General features: G+C 34.1%; 1 protein-coding gene and 1 long non-coding RNA gene across 2 annotated transcripts; both read left to right on the top strand.

Moving 5' to 3' along the window:
- Window positions 1–1,874: 1,874 nt before the first annotated feature.
- On the top strand, window positions 1,875–3,576 carry LOC149568720 (uncharacterized). Its single transcript, XM_089816765.1, has 3 exons — window positions 1,875–2,847; window positions 2,935–3,180; window positions 3,295–3,576. The coding sequence occupies exons 1-3, from the start codon at window positions 2,140–2,142 to the stop codon at window positions 3,574–3,576; spliced, it is 1,236 nt and encodes a 411-aa protein (XP_089672891.1). The 5' UTR covers window positions 1,875–2,139.
- Window positions 3,577–11,629: 8,053 nt separating this feature from the next.
- On the top strand, window positions 11,630–12,632 carry LOC149568719 (uncharacterized). Its single transcript, XR_016361700.1, has 4 exons — window positions 11,630–11,867; window positions 11,956–12,033; window positions 12,134–12,196; window positions 12,296–12,632. It is a non-coding gene; the product is annotated as an uncharacterized LOC149568719 (long non-coding RNA).
- Window positions 12,633–13,678: the final 1,046 nt, after the last annotated feature.

The following is a 13,678-nucleotide window of genomic DNA, read 5'->3' as shown; positions in this document are numbered from 1 at the left end:
CTATAGTTGCTGCTCCGACGGGTAATTTCCTCACAAGCTTCTTTCCCCCTTCAAAATGTCAGAGAGGAACAGTTTACAGAGCATTTATCTTCTTTATAATTCTCGTTGCACCTGTTGTCGACCAATACACCATCCACAACATCTTAACTGTCCTGCGCACCGTGAAAAACAGGCAAGCGACAAAATTCTGTAAGTTATCTATAATTTTAATAAAACCAACGAATGAAATATATATTCAAAATTCAGTAGTTATCTATAATTTTATAGGAGAAACTATAATATTCACAATATAAACAACAATACCCTTTTAATGCTAATTTGTGGGGTAGACTGATCTTGGCTGGTTTCTGTGTGGGTTTAATGTAGGTGGCCAAATTAACCTTAACTCGATTCTGCAAATGAATAATTTTGTGGGCAAAGGGAAGGATTGCTTTTACACAGTGATTTGAAGTCCTCTTTATCGGATATGCTAATATCCCCTTCACTCTCTCCTCTTCACGCATCCTCCGGATGAGAGCGGTATAAGTGATAACATTTGGATTTATGTCCATTCCTTTCATTTCAACAAGAGCGGACTTGATTCTACGGTGATCACCCAACTTCCCAAGGCTACCTAAAGGTGTGCTGAAGGATACGACATCGAGAAGAATGATCAAGATTTTCATAACAATGTATTCCGATTTTAGATTTCGTTGTGGGTATGATTTTAAAAAATTGAATCGAACTATAATTAGAATTTGCAAATACAAAGATCATGCCACAAATTTAGATGAAAGAAAAAGATATATCTTACCAGGATTGTCAGCTACAAATCTGATAGCAGCCCATCCATTGACAGGAACATTGACGGTATTGCGCATGACAGGATCCACAAGATTGAATTTTTTAGGATCTTTCTTGGGATTATAGTTGCCGAATCCCGTTCCCACAATGTAAAAGTCATTCCCATGCAAATGAATCGGATGGCTCTCGGCGGTGAAGATATTAGTCCCCTGAAGAATCACCTGAACTACAGAGTTGTATCTGAGCACTTTCACTTGGGTGGTTTTCACGGGGGCCCAGAGAAGCAAGATACCTAAAGTTGCGAATTGACTGTTGTGGAAGCAGATATCACGAGGAGTGTCTGGGCAGGTGGGGTGAAAGCAAAGACAGGAGAAGTGTATGAACGCGTATGGAAACGAGTTCTTCAATCTTTAAAGATATGCAGTTTCAGTTTGGGAATCTATGTAAGATTTTCCAACTAGATACTGCATAATTTTTGACAGTAAAAAGATTGAGGGATAAACAGGGTATAAATGCTCCTCCAACATATCCATCCTTCGGTATCTACGCAAAATTAAGTCCCTACATTAATATTTCTCAGCCCCTCCGAGAATTTAAATGCGCGGAATTGAATGAAATTAAAGAGGACAGGTGTCCTAATTCGCATTCAAGACAGCTGCAACGGCTTCATAAAATTACAGGATATATAAATCAGTATGCAATGAGATTTCCGTATGCATACGAACAATTTAGCTATCCTTCTCCTGAAACTAACCGTTCATCCTCTCACAGGTTCAAGGCAAGGGTCGCAGTTACATAAACAAAATGAATGCGATTACCCTGAGGCACGTGGTTTGCATAGTTTTTCTTTTATGCATGGGAGTCTTGCATCCGAGGGACATGCAGGAGAAGCAGAATATCAGCGCTTCCATTTTATCCGAATGTTTTGGTGCATATCTCCTCACTCTAGTTTTTACTTTGTGCCTTTTACTTCTCATTATTCCAATTCTTGCTTCATTGTCGTGCTTCTCAACCTGGTACCCTCTTTAACTATCGCCGAGATGTTTGAAACCCCCAATTTTTCTTCACCTGCATCGCCATACTATTTCAGCTTTGTATTCTTAAATTTCCCGATGTTTATACGTTTACTGGTTTGAGCAGGATCCAAGCCGCCCCTGTCGTCCATGTGGAGCAGCGATGCGAGCAAGAGTGTGAAGCTCTGCCTGGAATTCACCGTCATTAGGGTCCTCCTGTGCTGTCTAGTACTATAATGCCATCTTTCAAATCTAACGGCCGAGGCTGTAACCATTCATTTTTGGTGTGAATGTGTTCGACTATGCTTTTTATAATTCAGTTTACTTCCAGCTTGAAAATGACATGGATTATTTTTTACAGGTGATTGCTAGTGTTGCAGCGATGCGGAGGTTATTTCCATTGAAACGGGTCTCTGCATACAACAATATCAGTAATAATTTACCCTGCCAGAGGGTTGATAAGGATGGGCCGCCCTGTTTGGAGAAGGGAAGTGATAGCTCGAAGGAGAATTTGCTTGAAAAGCAGTTGATGGCAGATAATTCTTCTGCTATTCCAAAGGAAACTATGTCTGGGGGAGGGGATTCCAAGCGTTCATCTCCACATTCGAAGCGGTCATCTCCCCATTCAGTACGCCATCACAGAGAAAGTCATTCATCAACCACTTCCATCTTTTCCAGCAACAAGAGAGAAACATCTTCAGCAACTGAATCGCTAAGGTTGATCGAAAAAGAGATGGAATGTCGAACAAAGATACTGGAGAGTGAGAAGAATGATCTGCAGCAGACATTAGAAAAGGAGATAGATAGGCGGTCAAATGAATGGGCTTCTATGCTGGGAAAAATTAGGTCGGAGGAGAGGAAGATGAGAAAGAGGATCCAAGATCTGGCTGAGCAAAATGTACAATTGCAAAAAGAAGTTTCATCTTGGAAGAATAGTGTGTGGATGCAAGAAGAAATCTTGAAAGAAAATTCTCATATATCCTATGATGAATCCCTCAAGCAACATGCAGCAAATCCAGAGGCATATCAACAGGAACAACAGCATATAGAGGTAATTAATGTTATTTATTTTGCTATTTTAGGGAGTGTTCATTAACATGGTTTTGTGATCAACCATTATTCTTCATTGCTATTTTAGAGTGAGGAGGTTTTCAAACAACTAAAGCAAGAACTTAAAGCCAAAACTTTACTGGTCAAGCTTCTACGGGAAAAATTATGTTCCAATGTGGCTGATGTAGAACAAACTGAGGAGAAAGTTGCAACTTTTGAAAGGAGTCAAGAGGTTTTGAGGAGTAACATTGAAAGACTACAGGCTAGGCTCACTTTCTCAAACCAGAAAGAGAAAGATTTGGAGGTTCTGGTATGTGTTGTCATGCTTTCAATTGTTTATATTTAGGATGTCAAATAGTTTGTTAAATGGAAGATTAACTTACTTTTGAAGAGCACTATATTTAGTTCATATTATGAGCACTAATGCTGTGATATATTTTATCTACAGCTTGGAGGGAAGGAAAATACCATAAAATGTTTACAGATTGACTTAGAAGAATGTCAGAAAGAACTGACGTTGTTAAGAGCAGAGATACCTAAAGTTTTAGAAGAAAGGAATGGATTTCAGCAAGATGCAGAACAACTTACCTTGCAAAACATTAAACTCATCGCTGAAGTTGGAACACTTAAGCTCAAAGTAAACAAACTAGATGAAGATGTATTAGTTAGGGAGGGACAGTTGTCGATTTTGCAAGAATGGCTAAGGGAAAAGTTCTGTAAAGAATTGTAGTATTGTCTGGGTTCATTCCTTTTCCACTGACATGTAATTTTCAACATTCTTGGTGGTTGTATTCTAGTTCTCACATTTGTAATATAGCTGATTGTAGTTTCTAAGCAAATTTAGCAAGAACTCCTTCAATGTATAGTTAATCTCTATTTTAAATGTATTAATTTGAAGAAAATATTAGAGACATTCTGATACATTAATATTAATAATGATTATAGGAAGACTTCAAGTTTCTGTAATATGTTAAAGGAAAGGTCTCTATAGTTGTATCTCTCTCTATCTATAGCTAATATTTTATTGTGCTGAGAGGCATTCTACAGCAGTATATGTGTTGAACAACCCATCTACAGAAAAGCTCACAAATGGTAAATTAAAACTAGTGCTACCCCAAATTTCTGGGATTGGTAGATCAGGGGATGAGTTTTTGGGATGACAACTTTTTTGTGCAATTTTGGGGACAGCTATATAACAATAAGGAAATCAAATTAAAATATGTAGAAAAATTTAGAGATTCATAAAGAATAGACAAAGCATGCTCTTATACATAATAGAAACTTAAAATATAAGAATTAGCAAAATTCATTTTTTCAAATTTCTCTTACTTTGTTACTTCAAGAGTCAAAGACAAATATCTTCTAGAAATCAAAGTCAGTGTCCCCTAGGCATACACTATCCCTGAAACTTATCCAAGACGGGGATGGTTGAAAAACATATTGGAAACACATTCCAAAGTAACATTGAATTAAACCCATTGCCACTTGTACCATTTGTCATGATTTGTAAGTAATTTTTTTGTATTCCATTTGAAATGGAGAGGAGGTCAATAATTAAGATGGTGTGGATTTGTAACCAACAGTAGAAGAGTGGTTCCTGAATTGATACAAAATATCTCATGCCCTGACACACCCTCCACCTAGTTGTTTCCTTTATTTGTGACTCTCTGTGGCATTGATAGAATAGAGTTCTGAGGAGAAAGTCATAGGTTTTGTTAAGCTCTTAGATTTATCCACATAAAAAGTTTTTCATGTGTTCTGAGGTTTCTATTAATGGTTCAATATTTACATGGTGTTTTAGATGGTGCATCTTATCTTTCCAAGACTCCTACCATGTGGGACCTCACATATGGGACTTCAATTCCTGTTCCTGCTCAATTCTTTATCAACAGAAACTCTTGAAAGGAAACTAGTAGGAGTGTTGATCCCATATGATAAAAGTTTAGTAGTAGTAAATTCTGATTGGAAGTTGAGAAGGAATTTTGTTTCTCTATTATTGTGAAATCTTGGATTGTTTTTGATGATTTTGTTCCAAACTTAGTTTGTGTGGTCAAAACTTTTATTCAACAATGCTTCAAATCTTAATATGTTTTTGCAGTTTGGATGCGGGTGTATTTGTGGATATGGTTCAATTCTTAATATCTTAATATGATTGAGTACATAAAATCCTACATTACAGGATGTGCCTTTTGTAGTTTGGATGTAGACGTGTCTATGGATATATGGCTTATTGTCATATAACCCATTCTTCAGATACCAAATAGGTCATTGCCACTTGGATTAGTTGAAGCCATTTTCTTTTTAAAAATATATATATTAAAAAATGGAATCAAAATAATATTAATAACAGGTTTATGTTGCATACTGATGACCTAGATTTTGAATAGCAGTTAAAAATTTATTGGGGGAATCTAATTTAGTACTAATTTTTTTTAGAACCATCATCTGACAGTAACTAAAACGTACTCCCTAGCTGCTAATTGGGACAACATGCATATTTTTAAGTTAAATGGGAGAGTTGAGGGAAGAGGTGGGGGAAGCGCTGAAAACTGGGAAGGGAACTCATTGTCTTCAATGGTTTTCTTCTGTTGTTTTCTTTTGCTTGATACTCAGAGGTATGCACATATATTCTATTCAAGGTTAACCGTATATAACTTTCAAGAAATTCTTCATTCTCCTCTCAATTAGCATTATTTGTGAAATTTATTGCTATAATCTTGTTAATTGCACTTGTCTAACACCTTAGTTTCAACATTTTCTTGCATCGTCTTGTTTTTGTTCTGCATATTAGTGAGATCCCTAGGAAATTGCCATCTATATTATCCTCACCTACTTTATTGAATATGGTCGTGCATGCATACCTTATAATTTTTCTTCGCTTAACCAACAAATTAATTTCAAACTGAAATATTGGATGCATTTTTTGTATAATGCCATTAGCCTTTAGATTCCTCCAAGATTAGGTAGTCGGAGTAATAGGAAGTTTGATTAAGCACTACATTTTTCTTTATTTCTCTTTTGACCTGAGCTTCCATGTTATCTAGCCTTGGATTAAGGATTGGTTGATTAGTTTGCATCTTACTAGCTCCTAAATCACCATGACCAGCCTAAAAGACTTTGGATTGTAAATGATTCCTTTGATGTTTCTATTTGTTTTTTCTTTCTTCTCTCAAGGCCATAATGTAGGTGGTTTGAGATAATGGACATTGATATATGGCTGGTAGCCTGGAATTTACAAGTTAAATAGAATGGCCTTTGACCATGCTCCAAGGGACATCTAAGAGGTCCTTTTGATTGTGGGGGAAAAGTTGGGAGTCAGTGGCAAGTTTGGGGACTATTGGCGAAGACTGTATCATTGTGGACTTGGTTTTCGGCTGATTAGAGAATGGTCTACTTGTTTGTATTGGTTTCATTCAAAACTTTTCTTAGAAATATAATTGACAATTTCAAAGTTTTCCTTGCTATGTGAGATTTTCTAAGGTTGTGTCTTCTCCTTGGTCATCGCTCCTCGAGTTTTTACTGTCGAACCTTACTACTTTTATATCTACACTTATTGACTCTGTTATTCCTTTTAGCATAGGTGTCTCTTCCTATTTTGAAGTGATCATGTAACTTCATGATTTGACGCTTCATTTTCTATCAGAATGTTTATGCTGAAAGCCAATATTTTCACCCATTTGGCTTCTAACATTTACTTCAACCTATTTTTCTATTTTCTTTAGATTTCACATCAGTTTTGTTTGATTTCAGTATCATTATGATTTCAACATCCATTCCTACACAACTTCTTACTGTTAAGGCAGATATTTGTATATTTATATTGAATAGGAAGTTTCAATTTCATTGGGTTGTTTCAATCTAACTTTTAAGTCTGTTTGGCAACGGGAATACAAGTGGAATAGGCATATGTAAATTCTTAAAATTTTGAATTTTGTGTCTGGGTGCACCAAATCAGAATTGCGACTTGGAATAAAATAGGAATATGTATTCCAATTTCGTCCCAAAAATAAATATTTTCAATTCCACCTCAATAGCTGGAATTGGAATATGTATTCCTATTCCAGTTTTATTTATTTTACAAAACTTTGGGTCCGTGAATTCCCCATCAAATTCTGGCTGAACCAAACAAAGAATATGAATATATATTCCTATTTTCTATTCCAGAATAACAATTCCTATTCCCATATTTGTATTCCCACAACCAAACGGGCCCTTAAAAGGATTTGCATTATTTAAACATATTGTGGACTTACAATTTTCGCTGCAGTTTTCATTTAATATCATTACACTTTTATTACTCCAGTTGTCTATTACATGGTCAAATATTTGTTGGTTTATAAATATGCTCTGTAGTTTAATTCATTTTCTTTGAGTTAACTCTTAAGGAAAGATCAATAATTCCCTTTTGTTGTCATGGTTCCTATTTGGATATAAAAAATGTATTCTCTTGATGGCCCTCATTCCTTGTTGCAACACCATCTCAATCCATCACCTCTTTTCTAATCTTAATCATATGACACTAACTGTCCTGACTTTCACTTATTACCGTATCTAATTCTTGCATGCCAAGGTGTGATGTTGTTTTACCATTTTGTTCTTATTGATTATCTATTTTTCATATTCAGACTAATCGCTCATCTACTTGATTCTTCTTTCTTATCTCTTAGCTATTTAGCTCCACTGGAAAATCTAGTAAATATGAACAATACCCAGCCTAACATGAGAAATACTAAACAAGTAAAACTACAGGGAGTAATGGAATTGCATCACATGACATCTCATTTTATACCTAGTATATCGTGAATCGTAGATGTATTTAACTTAGAGGAGCATAAGAGCAACATTAACAAATAAAACTCTTGAAATTAGTTGGATTAGAGAATAAGGTAACACATCAATCTATTATATTATTATATTGATTGTAATTAATAAATAAATTACAAGTATGTATGTATATATATATTATGAACAAATTACTATATAAATAAATTGCTTCATGCTTTTTCATAATATGAATTAAAAGAATCATTACTATTAATCAACTAATTCAAATTCACAAACTATCCCTTATAATTCAAACTTTACAAATACCAACTACTTAATTAAATGTAAAAGAAGCTATTTACTCGATTTTCCACTAGATCTAAATAGCTAAGGGATGAGAAAGAAGATATCAATTAGAGGAGTGATTAATTTGAATATGAAGAATAGATAATCAATAAGATCAAAATGGGAAAACAACATCATATATTAACATACAAGAATTAGATAGGGTAATAAGAGAAAGTAGGGATAACTAGTGTTAGATGATTAAGACTAGAAAATAGGCGATGGATTGAGATGGTGCCACAACACAGAACGTGGCCCATCAAGAGAAAACATTTTTGATGGCCAAATAAGAACCATGAAAACACAAGGATACAAGGGAATTATTGATTTCCTTAAGAGTTAACTTGGAGAAAATGAGTAAGAATAGAGAGCATATTTCTCAATGAACAAATATTTGACCATGTAACAAATAATTGCAATAAACAAAGCATAATGATGTCAAACAAAAATCTGTAGTGAAAATTGCAAGCCCACAATCCACAATCTACTTGAATAATTGAACTTATAAAAGTCCAAGTCAGGCTAAACCATCAAATCTTTTTGAAGCATCTCCAAGTTTGAGCTGGATTGAACAATCTAATGGAATAGAAAGTCCCTATTTGATATAAATACACAAATCTTCCTTAAAAAGTAAGAAGTTGTATGGGAATTGATGATAAAATCATAATGATACTAAAATAAAACAAACTACTGCAAAATATGGAGAAAATAGAAAAAGAGGTTAAAGTAAATCAGCCACATCCTTAGAAGGGCAAGGCCTCAATGTTGTGTTGTTGGCATTCCTCGTGCAATGTGATGCAAGGGTTGCGCGATATGATGCAAAGACTGCATGACATTGCGCAGCTGTGCACGAAGCAATACAAATCCTCTCGCACAGTTAGGCAAGGTCTCGTGTGGAGAAGCAAAGTCTCATGCCAGACTACAGATCAATGTCTCCTCGCATGAAAAATAATGGGCATTTTGGCTTGGCTGAGGAAAGTTTGGAAGTTGGTTTTGGACACCCTACTAGGTTCCACACCTTCCTAGTTCAAAACATATTTTCTATGGAGTTTAAAATATGTCATTTAAGTATAAGTTGACATATTTTAATATATTCTTAAGAAATATTTTAATATATGTGACGATTCATTTGAGATAGGTCCAGAGCTCTCCGAGTTAAGATAAATATTTTGAGAAATTTTAAGACTTCAAAAGTTTAGACTTCGCCAAATTTCAGGGCTTTAGGATTTTAGACTTAACAAAATTTCAAGAGTGAGGTTGTAACTTTGAGCCCTTGTGCTGTGTATGACCATTGTTGGTCTCTACTTGTAATTCTTGATTATGTTGTAACTAGTGGAAATGGAGTTGTATGTCTAACCATGCTAGGAGCTTTTACTTTGGGTTTGAAAGAGAACATCCTCTTGTATAATCTCATAATTTGTGTGATCTTTGGTTTGTGAGTTATGGTTTAGTGCTTGGAGATCCTTGCAAGTGTTGTAAGACTTCCGTTGGTGTAGGTCAATATGTGATTTTAGCCATGTTCCCTATTCTTATCACCTTGTTTTGATGTTTCATTATTGTATATGGTTACTTTATGTTGTTGATTTAATAACTTATCTTAAGAAAAAAAAATTATTCAGTGCACATTTTATCCTTGTGTTCCAAGGATCTTTGGGTGGGGCATTACAATATGCATCTGTTATTAATATTATTTTGATTCCAAATGACTTCAACTAATCCAAGGTTGCAATGAAAATATCACTTTATTAGGTATCTGAAAAATGGGTAGTGACATTCTTCCCCCTTTAATTAATGTGTTTTCTTCAATGCATTAATCAAAATTTTCAATCATATCCCAAAAAAATAAAAAAGGTCACTCTTGACATTGTGAATGAACCGAAATGATTGTGAATATATATGTATGAGTATAATATGAAGTAGATATGAATTATCCACTAATACGGTCAATTCTATGTAATACCAAGGTATGGTAAGCAAGCAAAGGTATGTGTGTGCATTGTTGTGATTTTAAGGTATTGTGAAACTTATTTGAAAGCATTGAGATAAGGGAATAGTTGATTTTTAATTGAATTGATTTATGATGTAATGTGGACTAATATTTTGTTGACTAGTGAATGTGCACATCAACCTTGACTCTTGTAGACTTTTCCTCATTTTATGGTAATTTTTGATATGACACTCATTTTAGGTTGCAATCCTTACACTTATTAGCATATTTTTGAACTTAGCATTGGGTATGTACACCAAGTTGTGGTGCCAAAAAGGTGACAACCCTTTTTTTTCAATTTTCAATAGCATGTAAATAGTTTTAAAAAATCAAAATCTTATAAATGGGTACATACCTGCAGCCCATTCATTTTAACTCTTTTTTTTGCCCTCTCCTCATAGCAACACGTACACGAATTGTAGAAAATCAAAGTTTTCACCACCTACCTTGCCAATGTGCCTCTTCGCCAATGAAATACAAGATCAAAAACATGTTGTATGTAATCTAAATTTTATTTTGCATTGTTTGATATGTTTTTTATATTTTTTTGTAGGTTTTTTATATTGTTTTGCAGGGTTTTTACAAATTTTCTTTAGATTTGTTTATTTATTTAGATTTCAATTAATTTTTTATTAGAAAATGTCAATAATCAACCGAAAAATCCCCAAGAAACTCAAAACCCTCAAGAAAATCAATACCAAAACCCTCCCCAAGAAGAAGAACAAATTTTGCAACTTAAACCAATTGAAAGACTTCCACCTGGCACACAAGAAAATATAATAAATGAAATAGAAAGAGGCAAAACAAAATTAGAAGGACTCATTGGTTGGTTGAAAGAATCTAGACTAACCAATCCAATGAGGGCTCAATTGGCATTGTCCCTCGAATCCATTAAGACCTAGATAGCTTCAATTAGTGGTTAGTTAGATGTTTGGTGGGTTAAGAGGGATGAAAAAAAAGGATTTTATGCAAATAAATTGTCATATCAAGATGTTAAAAAAAAAAAGAAATACCAAAAGGTAGAATATGTGCATTTTTTAGAAAACCTGGTGAACAAAATACTATTAGAGAGGGTACTAAATGGTTCCCCATCCATTGGTGCATATGAAATGCTATTATAAATAATTTTTGGGATAGATGGTGGATGGTTTTTGATGCCCCTCCTTGCAACAATCACAAGATCCCCATGTATTTTTTAAAGAAATTGTATTGTGAGTTTGTCCTTGGGGAGATCCCCAATTATTTTGATATATCAGACTCCCAGCGTAGAGGTGGGGGTTCATCATTTAAAAGGCCAGGGGTAGGTCGTGACCCTAATGTAGTTAGGGCACCTGTGGTCATGCCACAGGGTGAGCATGTGACTATTCCTTTAGTTGTGAAGGAACATGTAGAGGCCAACGCTCTAGGGACTATTAATGCTTTAACACAAACCCTCATCCATTGCATGAGTCCATTAGTTAAGGGGGAGTCTTCAGTGCACCACGATCACATGTGCACATCATGTGGATCCTTATTCACATTTAGCACTCATACTAGAGATGGTGCAGATGATGAGCTTGTCACTGATTAGTTCCTGAATGACACATTTGGCATTAACACACAAGTAAATTACAATTATAATTTACTAATTTGATCACATTTCATATTTATAATGAATGATTAATTAATTAGCATCTATTGACATTTTTCAAAATTTAGGGTTAGAGTGTTGGCAGGCCTAGTAGCGATCCCCTGGCTCCATTTTTTGCCTCGTCCATGAGTCTAGAGGTATGTGTCGATTTAATCATTTAAATTAATACATATATATTATTAAGTAATCATATTAAGGATTGACAAAAAAAATTATGCATGTGCATCAGCTCTCTAAAAGACAGTCAACATTTACTACAGACTCAAAGCATAGACATCATACGAGCTTCGTCGAGGTACATTTGTTTCATGTTAATTTAATTCATTTAATTATATTTGTTTCATGTTGCATGTTACATGTCACGTGTATTGTATGACATGCAGCTCATGACATCTCATCTCCGACAGTCCGTCGATCATGGAGTGGCTGCAACTATGGCTGGTTCACAGCCATTGACTGAGGCATGAAAGAATTTTATTGGTTTTATTTTTTGTTTATTATAGTTAGTATCAGAATTTCTAATGTTATTTATAAGTGATTATATTGATTCAATTGTTGTAGGGTCTTGTCACACCTGATCATCCACGAGCGTTCGAGGTGGACTTGTAGAGTGACTATATGATGGTAGTAAGAAAATAATTAACTTTGTGTGTACATATATTTGATTTCAATGTATAATAATTATTCATTCATTTCTACTTTGTTTGTATCAACTTGAGTTAGAGAAGAGCCTCAACAAGAGGACAAGAAAGTGTGTGAAGAGGACCCTATCATCACCAACATCTCTCTCCACACGATGACCAAAGGCCTCTAGAGATTTGTTTCCTTCCCCTCGTGGGAAGGAGAAGATATAGTTGATAGACATGTACATGTATAAGCATCATCAGACATATATGTTGGATTTTATGTCAGTGGACATATTCGATATACATTTGATGTATATATGACATTTATTTGATGCATGACATTATTAGACATATGAAATTATTGGTTAATATATGATATGTTTGTTCATGTATGACATTAAATTAGATATATTCGTGTATGACATTAAATTAGATATCTTCATGAATGACATTAAATCCAATACCTAATCAATTTGAAACTTTGATAGAATATTGATTAATAATAAACTTTATCACTGTTTAAGCATAAGTTTATCATTTGCAATATGTCATCTTCAAATGATTTATGATCTTGTTCATGTTTAAAGTTTTCCTTCTTTGTCATTTTTTTATCAAGTTTAATTCAATACCTAACCAGTTTGAATTTTTGATACAATATTGATCAGCAATAAATTTTATCAGTGTTAAAATAGCTATTTTATCCCCTTTATTATGTTTTAACTTGGTGTGGGGCCTTGTGTTATCTCCTAGCTTAGGGTAGTGGAGGAGTAAGGTTCCATGGCTGGGTGGAAAGTCTTTTATCCATTGAGTATTTTTCTAGAGTTTTTCAAGAGCCTTGGATGATCTTTCTTCACACATTCCAATTTTACAGCTTTTTTTGTGTGTGACTACATGTTGCAACATCATATTTTTGTATCATGACTATGATATAATACTTATGTATCCATTTTATATAGAGATCATGTTAGAGGAGAAAAATGTTAGAAGTATATGAAAACATGATATATAATGATTACTTGCTCCTTGTAATATGTATATGTACACATGCTTAGTTGCAATAAAGAAGAATGGGTATATCAAGATGATTGTCCTTGGTATGCTTATGTGATTTTTATGCTATGTAATTGTAATAATGGATTCAACTATTTATAATGAAACCTTGTTCATATATTTATGATGGTTTTTACTTATGGGAACTTATGTATGTGTTTCTAGTAGTGATGTTTGGGAACCTATAAGAACTTGGTTGTTGAGTTAATATAGAATATTCATATATTTAATCAATGAGATATATCAAAATATTTAATGTTAGAAGAATTGAAAATGAAATGTATATGCTTCAATTTTGTGTTAAAAATAGAATAAAATTTATTTCACTTTTACTCTTATTAGTTATGTGATCTCTTAGGTTCCCTGTGAAGGAGATACAAGGAAGAATTACTCTCTAGATTTCCTAGATTACTGGATGGATTTCTTGTAA

This window comes from Cupressus sempervirens, chromosome 3, assembly GCF_028749045.1.
Source record: "Cupressus sempervirens isolate cs-2001-9-10 chromosome 3, ASM2874904v1, whole genome shotgun sequence".
Taxonomy (NCBI): Eukaryota; Viridiplantae; Streptophyta; class Pinopsida; order Cupressales; family Cupressaceae; genus Cupressus; species Cupressus sempervirens.
Note: the sequence above shows the minus strand (reverse complement) of the source record. Positions and strands in the feature narration are given on the sequence as shown.